Source organism: Onthophagus taurus, chromosome 11, assembly GCF_036711975.1.
Source record: "Onthophagus taurus isolate NC chromosome 11, IU_Otau_3.0, whole genome shotgun sequence".
In the NCBI taxonomy this organism is placed as follows: domain Eukaryota; kingdom Metazoa; phylum Arthropoda; class Insecta; order Coleoptera; family Scarabaeidae; genus Onthophagus; species Onthophagus taurus.
The window spans coordinates 2484537-2500756 of record NC_091976.1 but is presented as its reverse complement, the minus strand read 5'-3'; the positions used below and the strand labels follow the sequence as shown (position 1 = coordinate 2500756).

General features: G+C 31.3%; 2 protein-coding genes and 1 long non-coding RNA gene across 3 annotated transcripts; 1 reads left to right on the top strand and 2 right to left on the bottom strand.

Annotated features, from left to right (window-relative positions):
- Nucleotides 1-362: 362 nt before the first annotated feature.
- Nucleotides 363-2677, bottom strand: LOC111413314 (cytochrome P450 4V2-like). The gene is made up of 8 exons (XM_023044276.2): nt 2478-2677; nt 2170-2346; nt 1915-2118; nt 1580-1762; nt 1186-1517; nt 888-1128; nt 661-834; nt 363-606 (listed from the first exon to the last, which is right to left on the bottom strand). The coding sequence occupies exons 2-8, from the start codon at nt 2315-2317 to the stop codon at nt 446-448; spliced, it is 1443 nt and encodes a 480-aa protein (XP_022900044.2). The 5' UTR covers nt 2318-2346; nt 2478-2677; the 3' UTR covers nt 363-445.
- Nucleotides 2678-5953: 3276 nt separating this feature from the next.
- Nucleotides 5954-9805, bottom strand: LOC139431795 (cytochrome P450 4d2-like). The gene is made up of 7 exons (XM_071199973.1): nt 9658-9805; nt 9402-9605; nt 9052-9234; nt 8658-8989; nt 8368-8608; nt 8140-8313; nt 5954-8081 (listed from the first exon to the last, which is right to left on the bottom strand). The coding sequence occupies exons 1-7, from the start codon at nt 9803-9805 to the stop codon at nt 7924-7926; spliced, it is 1440 nt and encodes a 479-aa protein (XP_071056074.1). The 3' UTR covers nt 5954-7923.
- Nucleotides 9806-12263: 2458 nt separating this feature from the next.
- On the top strand, nt 12264-12757 carry LOC111413598 (uncharacterized). Its single transcript, XR_002706195.2, has 3 exons — nt 12264-12399; nt 12466-12576; nt 12655-12757. It is a non-coding gene; the product is annotated as an uncharacterized lncRNA (long non-coding RNA).
- The last annotated feature ends 3463 nt before the right edge of the window (nt 12758-16220 follow it).

The following is a 16220-nucleotide window of genomic DNA, read 5'->3' as shown; positions in this document are numbered from 1 at the left end:
AGGATATGATTGAGATTCAATGAAAGCATGCTATCTCACAAAACCTTCTGCTTCAACAAATAAGCTGAATGTGAAAACATTAAATTAAACCTTCCAGTCAACAGTTGTAATAACATTAACATCTTATAGCAAGCCTGGGCATTGTCCACACGTAATATATTGGAACGATCTTGAGGTGGAAAGGGGAACAATTCAAAAGTTCAAAGTTCGCATTTCATTTTGTAATTTGGTTAATTGAGTTTTAAATGTTACCGTAAAGAATATTTTAATGTGATTTTCATTATTTTAACAGCTTGTCGCTGAAGATGAGAATGTAATTCTCGAAACATGTACGACTCTATACTTAAATAAAGCAAGTAGAAGTTATTTTATTATTTATTCATTAACTTGCAAAATGGATTCCAATATACCTTCTTTTAAGATTTTTCAGATTAAAATTCCTGCTTTAATCCATTCTTTTTCTAAATATAACGGGTAAACCATTTTTGCTTGTCAAAATAATTTCTCCTGACAAATTTATTTCGTGATTACTGATTGGATGTAATGTAAAGTGTCTAATGATGTAGCTGAGTGAAAATTTCACTTCAACAATAGCAACGGTTTTACCTAAAAAGGTTAATGCAAAATTATAAATAATTATTTGGTATTAGAATTCTTCACCTATACAATCTCTTGGCCCTAATGAAAATGGTAAATAGGCGTTAGCAGGAATATTGCAGGCATTTTCTGGAAAAAATCGTTCCGGTTTAAATTCTGTAGGATTATCGAAATTTGAATAGTGCGAATCAATTATTGAAAATATTATGTCGATGTTAGCAGGAAAAATTTTACCATCTAAAAATTAATTAATAAAAAAAGTTAGTTTATAAATTATTAAATTATTTTACCAATTTCTGTTGGGTTAATTAAAGTTCTAAAAATAAATGGACCAGGAGGAAAAAGCCTTAAAGTTTCTTTCACAACACATTCAGTAAACGTCATTTGTTGGATATCTCTAAATTCTGCAAAAACGTTTTTATCCATACCTAAAATGGAAATGTACTCCTGATATATTTTTTCTTGTAATTCAGGGTGTTTAGCAAGTTTGTAAAGAGCGAAACCAGTTGCAGACGAAACTGTATCAGCACCCTTAAAAAAAAAATGTTTATTATAAACTAACATAATAAAATAATAGCAAACAATTACAGCAACGACCAGCGTTCGAAGTTGTTCTAAAATTCTTTCATAACTCAAATCAGATTCTAAAAGTAAATCAATAAAATCTTTTTGATCACTTTTATTCGGTGATTCCTTTTTTAATTTAATAACTCTTTTTAGCGTGCTTTCTATAAACTCTTTAGTTTCATCTGAAGATTTTCTCCAAATATTATAATTGTTGGTTAATTTAAAAATTTTATCATTTATCTTCAAAGGAGAATTAATTCTATCGAAGTAAACTTCGAAAAATGTTTTCATAGATTTGATATATCGGTTTACACGATTATCTTGTTTACTTATATCTTCATTAAGTAATAAATCTATAAAAATAAATTAGATTATTTATAATGACGTAAGATTCTTTGTATTAATTATATTTTACCATAAACAATATTCAAACCATATCTTAATAACAACATTTGTAAATCAATAGGTTGGTTTAAGTTTTCATTTATAGATTCATACAAATTAACGGCGTGTCTTTTAAATGTTGATGTATAATCGATGATGAATTGATTGTTAAAAATGTGTGAAAAAGTTTTCCGTTCTTGTTTCCACAAATTTACTAAAAGAAGATACTTTTTGGTTTCTATTTCGAAATAACAAGATTTATTTTCTAAATAAAATCAAATAAAGGAATTTTTTGAATTTCTTTAGTTTCCTAGATTTTGGCGATGTTATTTAGAATTTTAAATAAATCTAATACAAGTTAATTACTATCGGTCATAATAGGCAATCCATATCCCATAAGTGCTTCCATTAAAGCGAGATAACTTGGTTTGTTAAAATATTCTCTTGATAATAAAATGCTCTTAATGAATTTTCCATCGGATACAAGAAGTGTTGGCTTGAAAGGCTTTAGCCAAATTTTAACAACCGCACCATGTTTTTTGTTTAAAGAGACGAAGTATTTATAAGAATCTTAAACAAATATATTAAAAAAAAAATTAAATTATAAAATTTGAAACTTGCCTGCTGTTGATTTAGGTAATAACATAAACTTGAATAATTCTAAAGCTGATGGTCCCGGGTAATCATCAATTATCTTGTATTTATTTACTTGATAAAAGTAATAAAGTGTAACAATAAAAATTAAAATTGCAAAAAGAATCCAGAACATTTCGTTGAAATTTCGAATACACGACTGAGCTAAAATTGAAATTCAAGCGACAATATGTATCAGTTCTGATGTGTATATTGCAATATAATTTGCATTATAAAGCAATTCAAACTGCTTTTTAATTGGTTAGAGTCATTAATAAAAAAGCTTTTAACCTTACCATTTTGTTTTTATTCATTTATTAATAAACTGTTGCATTATGATATTGATTGCGGCTGGTTGTTGGAAAGGTTATCATTTCTTGTACCGCGTCTCAACGCACGCTGTCCCCTCACGTTCTATAATTGCCGTAGTATATATCACTTTACGAAAATTTCCTGTCTCGTTGATGTTCGATTACGGCAATCAGGTTTCGCCGCATTGCGATATGTTTTTTGATTTCTTGAACACGGTGGTTGCAGTAACTTTGGATCATTTCGGCATGCAGTAGATTGTTAGTAGTTATGATTACGATTAGTTTATTATGTTATATTAGTTTGTATTTTTCAAAATAAACAAAAACAACAAAATGATGTCAGGGTGTCTCAGCGAGACCGGTCATTAGACGTTTCTGGGGTTATGGGCAAAATAAAAAATTGAGAATAAAATATTTTCAGATTTCTAACACTTCCAGTTATACCGGAAGTCGCCACCTATTTTATTTTTTTAATAACAGCCTGTATATGTTTACAAGTTTGAATTTGTCTCTTTTCAAAGCTTATGAATAACTTTACTTTCTGCAATTTGATTCAGCCGTTCTCAAGTTATTCGAATTTTTCTAAAAAAATCTGCTCCAGCAATACTATATTTATAAAAGTTTCACTATACGATAACGCCATAATAATCGGAGATTTTAATATAAATAAGTTGAAAAACAAAAATCTAACAAACTTCCTCAATCAGATTGGATACAAGAAAATAGCTACACCACCTTCATTTATCATGCACGCCAATACCAAGACCACACCTGATTTAGTAATAGACTCACCAAGCATATATGCTCTCATCCATGCTCTAGAATTAATAACAGATCTTAGTCCAGACTACCTCAGCATAGATTTTCAACTAAACACCCCACCATACTCCCCAATAGTAGACATTCCACTACACATTAATATTAATTTATGCAATATCGAAAACCTAAACAATGACATGACAAATTACATCCATAACAATCCTGCTATTAACCCAGAGAACATATCATCGTTAATCAAACACCTAACGAAATACACTAGTATATCACTTCCCAAAAAGGAAAAAGTCCTATTACTCCTTCCAACTCCCTCCTTATATCCTATGGTTAATTAAACGTAAAAGATGCATGTACCGAGAATTTAGAAGAAATGAAGATGCTGACACCAAGAAGAGAATTAATGAGCATAGTAAAAGTATTCACAAGTTAATATGGCAATTCAGATCTTCCTGATTTATTGAAGCTTGTAATAATATCAACCAAAGTAAGGGAAAATCTTTCTGGAATGAAGTCAAAAAACTATCAAAATACAAAAAAAAACATCCAGCCAGTTTATCTTATAGATTAATCTGATGGCTCCAGCAGTAACACTGATTTCAAGAAAGGCACAAACACATGCTAAATGTCTCGAAGAATGTTTTAAAAAATCTGAAAATCACTTATTCGATAACGACTATCACGATCAGATTGAAGACTGTTTTACGGCGTTCAGGGAAATCAGAGAAATCGACTATACATCCACTAGCTATTCTTACTTCAAATCTACACACTTGTCGCTTGCAGCAAATAAAACCAGCAGCTCTTTTTCTAAACTTACAAAAAGAGTTTGACTCAGTGTGGCATAATGGTCTGATTTACAAATTACACAAATTAAACGTTCCACCTGAGTTACTCAAATTACTGTCAAATTTTTTAAAAGATCGTTCCTTTCGAGTAAGAACAAATGGATGAATTCTAAATTCAATAATGCGTACCACAGGGTTCGCCGCTCTTACCAATACTATACAATGCTTTTGCATATGACATGATGGAAATTTCCGCGCTGTCTACCGATTTATATATGCTGCAATATGCGGACGACACTGCAATAATAGCGCATAAGAAGGAACTTGAAACAGCCATAGTAACATTACAAGAAGCAAATAACAAAATAACTAAATGGTGCTTTTCCTGGAGATTTAATATAAATGCTTCAAAAACACAATTTCTAATACCATTCAATAGGATAACAGATAATTCTCCAATAGTATACATCAGACAGACGCAAATCAGTCCTTCAGCGAACATCAAATATCTGGGTATAATCTTTGACAGCAAAGTGAAGTTCCACATACACACAAAAAAGGCTAAAATGAAAGCAATCACCAGAGCAAAACTGTTTAGAAGTTTAACTTACAAGAAAGAAGGCATTAACATCAAATGCGCTGCGCATATTTATAAGACTATTTGTAGACCAATTTTAGAGTATGCAAGCCTATTGACCTATGATAGCAAGCGATGCACACAAAGGAGTTTGGAAGTTGGCGAAAGAACAAGTCTCCGAGCAATAACGAAAATGAGACACCCGAACAATCCATTGCACAATATCGCAAATAAAACGCTATATAAAAAACCAAAATAAAGCCTTTGACGGAGTGACTTCTAATTTTAGCAAACAAATCTAAGAGCAAGATGGCTGAAGAAATATCATCCCTATTGATACAATCAGAATTTAACACTATTTACAAAAGGATTGTGACAGGATAAAATTTTAATTATTGAGATGGGGCGGAAGGACTTTGGTCGATAGTACTTTTTAGACTTAATATAGAATGTACATTATGTTGTTGTTTATGTTATATATTGCTTTTAATTGTCGAAAATACATCCATTGTCTCCCTCTGCTCCAGCAAACATTTGTTCAAAAAAATCAGAACACTCGATTTTTGAGATATCAATTTAGGATTCAGAAAATGCTTAAGCAACATGATGGAGTATGTTTTGGTGCCGAGAACGGCTGTCTAGATCGTTTGGTCACTTTACTATGGCATGTTAACTTTTCGAAATTTGGAAGTACCATAACTTAATTTTTTTAGATGGCACCCCCTATATTTTATTACTTAGTCGTCTTCGTCGTCTCATTTTACATCTTTTATACTCCATATGTCTTATACCTATACCTAACGATTCACGAATCACGTGTTAAACTGACCAAACAATTAAGTAGATAATGCAGTGGAAGAGGTGAATACCTTGCCTTTTTTCAAGCCCAGTCCCAACGCCTCAAGTCGAACTGCCAAAGAAGATCTGGGAATCATACTAGGAACTTTGTCGCGCTTTTCATGTATAAAAAATAAATTAAGAATTTCTGGATTTGTGTAAATATTATTTTCGTTATTGTTATCATTTTAACTCTTTTTAGTACTAATATTAAGGGACCTAACAGATAATTATTAGCTCACATGCATCAAGTGACGTAAACAAGTGAGATTTTGACAAGAAGTCATTGAGAAGGTTTGTTTTCCATGGCACACTAGGCTAAATATCCATATGATATGTCGGCATTTTTCAAAAAACCCTAATCTATATCAGTTTGTATCTCCCAAACTGTTAATGTTAGGTATGGGACATATCGGATATAAAAGATGTAGAATGAGACTAAATAAAATAGTACTAATACTTCCAAATTTCGAAAAGTTAACATGCCATAGTAAAGTGACCAAACGTTCTAGGCAGCCGTTCTCGGCATCAAAACATACTCCATCATGTTGCTTAAGTAAAAAATGTTGCTTATTTATTTTAAAGAAAACCAAGCAGGAGATTTTTTCCTCAATCCCGTTAGCAGTTTGAAGGATAATTATTATTCTCAGGAAGGATTGTGGGCAATAAAATCGCAATTAATTGATTCACCAATATTTCGCATCTATTTTCAGGTGAGGTTCAGTTTGAGGTCGCTGAAAAATAACAAATATAAAAATACTACGGAATATAAAATCGATTGGAAAGAGGGAGGAAAAGTTGAAAGTGGTCGCTACCGATTATGATAATTTGTCGACATGGTATCCTTGCCAACCGAAACAACCCTCTAGGGGAATGTTGCTTATTAGAAGGAGAGAAAAAAGAATTCAAATAAAGCAGAGCAGATCATTTCCGATGTTATAATTAAATTTACTAAATCTTTATTAATTAAATTTACAATTAGTTGTGATGTCTTATATCGATATTGTTGGTTGAAGAGGTAGAATGTGTTCTAAATTCCAGAATTTTTCGTTGAAATTTTGAATACACGACTGAGCTAAAATTCAAATTCAAGCGACAATGTGTTTTTTAAAGTATTTGTTTTCATTCCTTTCACAAGATTTAGCTTTAAGATATTGCTCCGTTACGGGCTCTTACAAAACCCCTTGGATTAGATAAGTAAGAACAATCTTCACACGATTTATCTGTGTTAGTTAAATCTACTGCCCTCCATGAACCTCCACGTATCTTGCTTTCAAAAAAATGTTTACAATCTGTTATTTCGTCTACTCTCGACTTTAAATTCTTTAAGAGTTGGTCTTTCATTTCTGATTTAGCTTTGAGTTTAACTCCTCTAGAACATTTTTCTTAGCCATCTTGAAACATTAATAAATAGAAATTAAAAGATAATTTTTTTGCACTTGATAAGTACTTGAAATAACGAAATAATACTTCACTTGATGACTATTATAAATATATCAATAATTTTCACAACAACTTTAAGTATACTCTGGAATTAGAAAAAGACATCCAATTGGTCTGGAGGTCATCCTCGTTCATCGCATTGTCTGCATAGCATAGGATTTTGATGTTCTTATTTTCCATTTTGTATCCTCTTAGTTTACGTACTTACTTGCGTACGAAGAATTACAACAAAAACATAACATCTTCAACATGCACAAAAGAATGAAAGACATAACTGGAAATAAAATGATTCACTAACATAGCATATTAGTTTCAAATAATAACAAACAAACAATGGATTCAGCAGAAGTAGTAACAATATGGCCACATTATATACAGGAATTCTTTGATGATAATTGATTGGAACAGAAACCAAGAGAAATAGACCAGCAGGGCCAATCAATGATAATTCTTATGTCAGAGATGAATCGCGCAATAGAACTGTCAAAGATACGGAAACTAATTTATGGAATATTTATTTTATTCTGGGTATTACACACAAATTTGTGCAGGATGTTACATAACGGGCCGTTCTTATAGAATACAGATAGAAACGACTTGCGTGCTAAACCTGGTAGTAAATTTAGGTAAATATCTGTTTCATACAATGCTCAAATCTTGGACTGATTAAATAACGACTAAACTTTAGAGCGCTTTTATTCCTCTAATGTTCTTACACTTGTTCTCTCGCACACTCCTCCTGCGATAATGTTGTTATAATATTTATAAGGTATAGTAGAATGTACCATAACCCTAACCCTATAATTCGTAGTTATGTAGGTGGTTATACAGACCATGATATTATGCAAAGAGAGCAAATGTGGACTAAATAAAACATTTAATCCTCTCATTACTCAAACGACACGCGTGAGAACTTGGTCCACTTTTGCTCATCTTGCCTCATTTGTGTTATTTGCAGGAAAATATGTAAGAAAATTTTTATTTTATATGTATTGTTGATAAAATTCCTGCATTAATGCATTCTTTTTTTAAAAATAACAGGTAAACCATTTTTGCTTGTTAAAATAACTCCAGATAAGTTTGCTTCATGATTACTGATTGGATGTAACTTGAATTGTCTAATGATGTAGCTGAGAAAAAATTTCATTTCAACAATTGCAACGGTTTTACCTAAAAACATTAATATAAAATTATTAATAATTATTTGATAAATATTGGATTTTTTCACCTATACAATCCCTTGGCCCTAATGAAAATGGTAAATAGGCGTTAGCAGGAATGTTCAAGATATTTTCTGGAAAAAATCTTTCCGGTTTAAATTCTGTAGGATTATCGAAATTTGAATAGTGCGAATCAATTATTGAAAATATTATGTCGATATTGCCAGGAAAAAGTTTACCATCTAAAAATAATTAATAAAAATAGTTTTTATTAATTAATTATCAAATTAGTTTACCAATTTCTGTTGGTTTAATTAAAGTTCTAAAAATAAAAGGACCGGAAGGAAAAAGTCTTAAACTTTCCTTTACAACACATTCAGTAAACGTCATTTGTTGGATATCTCTAAATTCTGCAAAAACATTTTTATCCATACCCAAAATAGAAATGTACTCCTGATAAATTTTTTCCTGTAATTCAGGGTGTTTAGCAAGTCTATAAAGAGCAAATCCAGTTGCGGATGAAACAGATTCAGCACCCTTAAAACAAATATTAAACTAACGTAACAAAGTAATAGTAAACAATTACAGCAACGACGAGTGTACGAATCTGAGCTAAAATTCTTTCATAACTCAAATTAGATTCTAAAAGTAAATCGACAAAATCTTTACGATCACTTGTATTTGGTGATTCCTTTTTTAATTTGATAACTTTCTTTAATGTACTTTCTACAAACTCTCTGGCTTCATCAGAAGATTTAATCCAAGTCTTATAATTTTCGGTTAATTTAAAAATTGTATCATTTATCTTCAAAGGAGAATTAATTCTATCGAGGTAAACTTCGAAAAATGCCTTCATAGATTTGGTGTAACGATTTACACGATTATCTTGTTTACTTAAATCTTCATTAAGTAATAAATCTAGAAAAGTAAATTAGCTTATTTGTAATGACGTAAGATTCTTGGTATTAATTATATTTTACCATAAACAATGTTCAATCCATATCTTAATAACAACATTTGTAAATCAATAGGTTGGTTTAAGTTTTCATTTATAAATTCATACAAATTAATGGCATGTCTTTTAAATGTTGATGTATAATCGATGATGAATTGGTTGTTAAAAACATGGGAAAATGTTTTTCGTTCTTGTCTCCACAAATTTACTAAAAACAGATATATTTGGATTTCTATTTCGAAACAAAAATGTTTTTTTTGTAGTGTCTAAATAACATCGATTATTAATTTTAGGACTTCTTGAATTGTTTAAACCTCCAAGATTTTAGCGATGTTATTTAGAAATTAAAATAAATCTAATGTACGAATTAATTACTATCAGTCATAATGGGTAATCCATATCCCATGAACGCTCCCAATAATGCGAAATGACTTGGTTTATTAAGATGTTCTTTCGATAATAAAATGCTCTTCATAAATTTTCCATCAGATACAAGAAGAGTTGGTTTAAAAGGCTTCAGCCAAATTTTAACTACTGCACCATATTTTTTGTTTAAAGACACGAAGTATTTATAAGAATCTTAAACAAATATATTCAAAAAAAATAATAAATTATAAAATTTAAAACTTGCCTACTGTTGTTTTAGGTAATAACATAAACTTGTATAATTCTAATGCCGATGGTCCCGGGTAATCATCAATTATTTTGTATTTATTCACTTGATAAATATAATAAAGTATAATAATAGAAATTAAAATCACAAAAAGAATCAAGAACATTTTCGTTGAAACTTCAAAGACACAATGAGCAAAATCTAAACTCAAACTGATCAGAGTTTATAATAAAAATTCTTTAACCTTGACATGTTGTAGCGAAATTTCATTTCCAAAATAAAAAACATAAACATTAAAAGATAACAAAAAATCTTACCACACAATAAAATATAAACAATTAGATTAAGTTTTCATTAATATCGGGAGAAGATTTTGACTGAATCCTTAGCGTGCCAAATACGTTTAGCATTATATATTCAAATATAACTCAAATAGTCCCATAAATGTTAAGATAAATTTGGCAGTATAGAAATTAGAAGCATCAAAGATGTCAAAATTACTACACTAAACAGGCATTCCTGGTAAGGTTATTTATGAGAAATCCTTTTAAGACATCTTTAATTAGTACTTGATGAGTTAAAATCATTTCTTTATTTCTAGAAATTTCGATATTACTTTTTTTACAGATTTGGGTTACAAATACCAAATTTGAAAGAGTTAAACCTCAAAATGTAATTAAGATATGATGATAGTTTAAAAACCGTTTTACTGTAAAGTTGAGTGTATACCAGTTGTTTTCATATGGAACGAAACTACGGCTACGAAATTTCTATTCAAGAAGCTGCTCACTAGGATTCCTCATCATTTTGTAATAACTTAATTACACCAATAATCTTCTTATTTGGTTTGCATTGTCGTGGATTTGGTTGGCTTTTATAGACCATAATTCAATAAATTGAATGGTGTAGTTTTAAGTATGGATGAGGTAGATAAAGTGAAATCGATTACAATGTCCATAAATAATACGAATGTAGTTGGTTATAATGAAGTTTCAGCTTTTGTCCTGAATGTCTGTGTTGGTAATATTCCTAAATAAACAATGTCATAAATTTCTCTTTAGAAACTATCCGGATTTGTAGGGTTAAACAGAAAACAGAATGATATCATCTATGATGGAGCTGGCAACGAAATAATCCAGAACTTGATACGGGTTCTATAACGAATCCCGCAAGGAACAATAGTAATTGAGTTTAACCAACTTAACATAGAAAAAACATGTATTACGATGTTTGGGAATGGAGCAAAAAATAAAATGGATACACAATTTTTAATAGTACAAAACTTGTAGGCAAATAAGAAGTTGTGTTCCTAGAAGTTAAGGTAGAGTACCGGCCAGAGTGCGGTTAGCTAAAAGTGCATTACGCTTATATTCCTTACAACTTCGCTAAGTGAACGAAAATAATATTTTCACAGCTTAAGAGAAGACGTGAGACATTTTATTGTCTTCAAACCAAGAAGAATGTAAAGCTGTTTTTAACTATTATGAAATCCTAATACACTACACTAGAACAAAATACTAGAAACAGTGTTATGAAACATTTAGATTAGAAATTTCTGCTTACAACCACCAAAAACGAGGTGCAAAAAGTACTATTCACTTTTGCATTAAGGTATATAATTACCTTCTAATTATCCTTCCTAATGGTTTAAAATTAAAGTTGTCTGAGACTGAAAATCAACGTAAATTGTGCACTTATGGAGTGTTTGACTTGATGTTAAATGTGTGATTGCAGCTGTTCTTGTAGTTGCACTTTTCTTGTTCTTAATAACAAAATTATGTTGTAATAGAAACGATGACATTCGTCGTTATGTGCAGAATATATTGAAATTTTTATTTCACCTCGAAATATTGCAAGAATCGCATTTGAAGGCTAAATCTGAATTTCTCATTAAAAATTATAACTTTCTTTATTTTCTGTTTTTGAGGCCGAAGTTTCAACACAAATTTGTCTAACTAGTTTTTCAATTTTAATGACTCGTGTTCGTTTGGTTTGCACATATTAATTGGGGCAATTTATTCGTAGATTCATTTGATCGTTTTTGTACACATTTTTGTAAATTGCTTAACATTTTTGTTAATATATTATGTTTTCTAAGATATGGTACGTAAGAGTACATAATGTAGTCTCACAGTGACGCGGAAAAAAAGATACACACAACATAGAGAAAAAATAAAAAACTGTTAAAACATTAAATTTATTTAACATAATTAATTGTTTTCTGTAACATAATTTTAGTTCTGCGAAGAATCTGGCTGTGGGATTTGGTTACATTTGAATGACGTTAGAGTATTACTCCTCCGAGCGAGCTCCAAGGAGATTTCGCTGTGTAAGTAAATAATATAATAATAAACAGAGAGTGAAATGTGACGACACAGTATAGTCGCAGTTACGGTTTCGTCTTTGTAATATATAAGTACGAATTAAATGTTTGTTTTGTGTGGTAGACCGACTCATCACTTCTGTCCCGGATGTTTGAGTGAAGTTTCCTAGTGTTCCCAACCGTGCTATAAATATATTTGCACGATAATTAATATTTTATATAGTACATACAACATTTCGGAGTGGATATAGTACGTATATTGTTCTATAGTTTTATATTATCAATAGATGTTTACCTAGTGATAAATGGATTTCAGAATATTTACAAATAATACTAACAAACAGCCTTCTCTAAAATACTAATGTCCTGTTATAATTTGAGAAACTACTCGCACTGCCATCTAATAATCAAGTACCAAGTGATGTAATTATATTATGGTAGGTTTTTGAATAATATGATTGTGTTGGAAAATTCTTTTTCTAATGTTTTTTAAAACAACAAAGTTGCCGTATTTCTGAGACCAAACCAAAAGGCATTCTAGTGAACTCGCAGAGACCGAATGGGGTTGTGATAGCAGTCTTAAGAATATCTTCTTCTGCTACAGGAATTTGGTGGTAAGCTCAAACTAAATCAACTTTTGCAAACATTTTACATCCGTGAATATTTAACTTAAAACCTTGTATGTGTGGCAGCGGATATCCGGAACAGTTATTAAATTTAATGGCGAAAAAATTTGCGAAGTATAACGGAAATGTCAGCTCCTGTGTCTATTAAGACATGTAAGTGATCTTGATTATCAAAAATAAAAAGATGTGAACTTATTGGTATTTGATTTCTTTTTATTATTATATCCTAAATGATTATCCATTGAAACATTTACTCGTTTTTTGATTCGGATTTAAAAGGTGATTTTGATCGATTATTGACAGAATTATAAAACTTGCACCAACCATGATCCTTCACAATTAAAAGCTTTATTATCAAACCGTGCATGATATGAACACATTGGAGAAGAGCGTCCACGTAAGTGTGAACGATGACGTGAACCGGAATGTGAAGTGTTATGACGATAAGTGCAATGAGAAGAGCAGTGCGAAGAATTCAAATTATTGAATTGTTTTTGTAACAAATTGATCTGACTTTCTATTGACACTTGTTTTTGAGTGAAGTTATTATTAATTGACTGACATATCAAAGTGAAATCTGAAAATGCTTTCAAAATATCAGAATTATTAGTGTTGGGTGAATTATTTGGTATATGATTTACACCTGCGAGTCCATATGTATGAGTACATGAGCTGTTCATAGAATCCGACATTTTATCTGCAATATTTAATAAATCAGCAATATCATCCTTTTCAGATGCCAGAAGGGCAATGGAAATAGTGATCGACAATCTACGTTTCCAAAGTTTGATAGTAAGTCGTAGTAAGTCGAGCAAATCTCGACATACTACTTGTGAACCACCAGCAGTAGTTAACATACTTCTAAAAAATTCAGACGGTTCTCTCAGACCCATCTCGGAACCTGACAATAGATCATCTAAGCGCCTTTCTTCACTTAGAAGTAGATCATAGATTTGGAAAATTACATCGATTGATGAATTTACAATAACTAGATTATATTTTGATTTATCATTAAATATTCTCGAAATGGTGAATTCTGCCTCGACTTGAGCGAACCATATTTCTGGTTTGTTGACCCAAAAAGGAGATACTTTTAAATGTGAAATATTGTCTATTGAGTTGTTGTCATTATATTGATCGTCTTGTTGCATTTTAAATAGATGAACGTGGGAAAGATATTAAGTTTGAAAAATATCGAATTTTGAAACGGCTCTACCTCTACCGGCTTTTACCTTCGGCTCTAACTATTCTGAGAGAAAAATTATCGTGACCACTCACCAACAGTTTGTATACTGTGATTTCTGGACACTTCTAGTAGTGGTGGTGGTTTTCTTTGCTGCTATATTTGTAAGTCGTTGAAGTGGCCCTCTACTTCTCATAGATTCAGACATGCAGACATCAGTAAATAATTGGAAATAATTTGCACGAAGGTTTGTGGTTGTCGGGGTCACCAATTTATAGAAGGTTTTTGAATAATATGATTATGTGTTGGAAAACTGTTTTTTCCAAACGTTTTTTAAAACAACTGTTTGCATTAATATAATATTTACCTAGATGCTATTTACATAGTTATAATTTTAAAGTTATGGTTGGCTGTGGTGCCGCCACAGATATAATACGTCTCTCTGTTAATGAGGGAATTCCCCGAACTATTCCTAATTTGCTATCAAAGTACGAAACGAACCTTCCAGTTCCAGTTTTGTAACCGGAAGAAGTGAAAAAATATTGCGATGAATACTTGTAGTATGGATTTCCATTGGTAATTATTGAGAACGTCATTAGACTTGAATGTGTTCTTTGCGAAGAAGTACTGTGCAATGGTAGTATGAAGTCTTCACTACTTAGTCGCCTTTTGCAAACGTTTTCATCTTCGATTGTCTATTAGCATAGAATATTGGCGTTATCTTGGATATGCTCTGAATAATTCAGTGGTAGTTTTTGAGAACCATGTCCTTATGTTTTTAAGCCTTGATATTTTTGTTCTTCCCGGTCATCTTCTATCATACACTTTCCCTTGGAGGACGGATCTCAGGAGGTATTTGTATCTATTTCTCATAATATGTCCAAGATGACCGTATGGTTTTCTTCTCTTGGTGGTGTTTAACACTTTCAAATCCTATCCCGTTCGCTCCATCAGTGTAGTGTTAGTTACATTATCCACCCATGAGATTCTTTGACATGTCCGATATCTTTTCGAAATTAAACTAGCTAAATGTGTCCCCTTTAGAATAGTGCAGTAACTATATTCCAAGTAACCGACAAAACAGAGTATTGAGAAAAAGTAACCTGATTTTTCCAGTCTTTATTAGTCCGAGAAAAAGTTAAGTTGATTGAACTGTTCAACAAGGCAATCACTATTCTATTACCGGTCACTAGCACCGTGTTGGTGAAGCTATTCTTACTTACAAAATAAGTACCAGAATAGATGTTGCACAGAACATGGACCTGAGACTGTATTTTCCATCTGAGTGTTGCTCCAACGTTCATAACACTCTTAAGATGAACGTGTGACGTTATTGATGAATGATAACGGATTGTGACGTCAAACAAATATTTTAACAGGTCGGTATCGTACACAGTGCTACAATATCCAGAAAGTATCATCTTTCAACATGACGGTGCTCTTCATGACTTTACGGACACACTGTATAACGATAATTATATACGGTGAAAGTGAAGTGCATGCAGCAGTGATGATAGCCGAAGGATAACAAAGAAAAGGTTGCGAAACGCTGGTTTAGATTTCTCTTTTTATTTGTATGGTGACATAGTACCTAGACATTTGCTTATGTTGTGTCGATTATGTTTGCGAAAATAAGAAAATATCACTTTCTTCCGCAAATTGTTATCGTATATTTATTGTTATATTTGTATTTATAGTTTTGTATGCAATACGGTGATTGACTTTACTTAATTTTTTCTCCGACACAAAATATTTCATTATTTGTATCAAATCACTAATCTAAACAGAACGGACGTTTCTTCTGGAATTTGAAGTTTGATTTTATAGAAATGTTTCGAAGATTTGAAGGCTTTTCAAGAACCGCATATTCTTTTTATTGCAAAAGTAGCACTCAGGCTTTGTAATTGGTAGTCATCATTTCGTTTTCTCGTATAGAACTAGTATTCCCTTTCTGCACAGCATATTGTTTACTGTTTGAATCCAAAGCGAATCGGCTTACCCCTAATGGACTGCTTGAATAAATGATGATCGAGTACCGAACCATTTGCTCGTAAATACTTATATTTTTTGAAAAAAACTTTAAATTTTGGGATATTGTTGTTTCATTAGTTTTATTAGTAGGTTTAACTGATTCTAGTTTAAACTCGGATTTATCTCGGATACCTTATCTGAAGATATTTATTTCTAAATATCTACTGATAGAAAAGTATTACAACGCAACAATCTTCATCTTCACACCAATAAGTTTGCTTTTGATTGAGACTGGTGTATGTGACACAGCATTTCAGTATAATATGAAAACCCAACCAAAAATATCTTGCTTCAAATACGAAAATTTTGTTATATTCACGAATGAATTCAACAACAATTTTGTTTACTTGTTTAGACCCAGCTGATGTTTAGACAACATCGGCGGTGATTCTCACCTTATACGCATAAACTTGAGGAT

Coding starts and splice junctions, on each gene's coding strand:
- LOC111413314 (XM_023044276.2), bottom strand. CDS start 2,317: ATGTTCTGGATTCTTTTTGCAATTTTAATTTTTATTGTTACACTTTAT. Junction 1,518..1,579: donor TGGTTTGAATATTGTTTATG/GTAAAATATAAT, acceptor TTATTTTTATAG/ATTTATTACTTAATGAAGAT. Junction 1,129..1,185: donor TTCGAACGCTGGTCGTTGCT/GTAATTGTTTGC, acceptor TTTTTTTTTAAG/GGTGCTGATACAGTTTCGTC.
- LOC139431795 (XM_071199973.1), bottom strand. CDS start 9,805: ATGTTCTTGATTCTTTTTGTGATTTTAATTTCTATTATTATACTTTAT. Junction 8,990..9,051: donor TGGATTGAACATTGTTTATG/GTAAAATATAAT, acceptor TTACTTTTCTAG/ATTTATTACTTAATGAAGAT. Junction 8,082..8,139: donor AGGGCCAAGGGATTGTATAG/GTGAAAAAATCC, acceptor TAATGTTTTTAG/GTAAAACCGTTGCAATTGTT.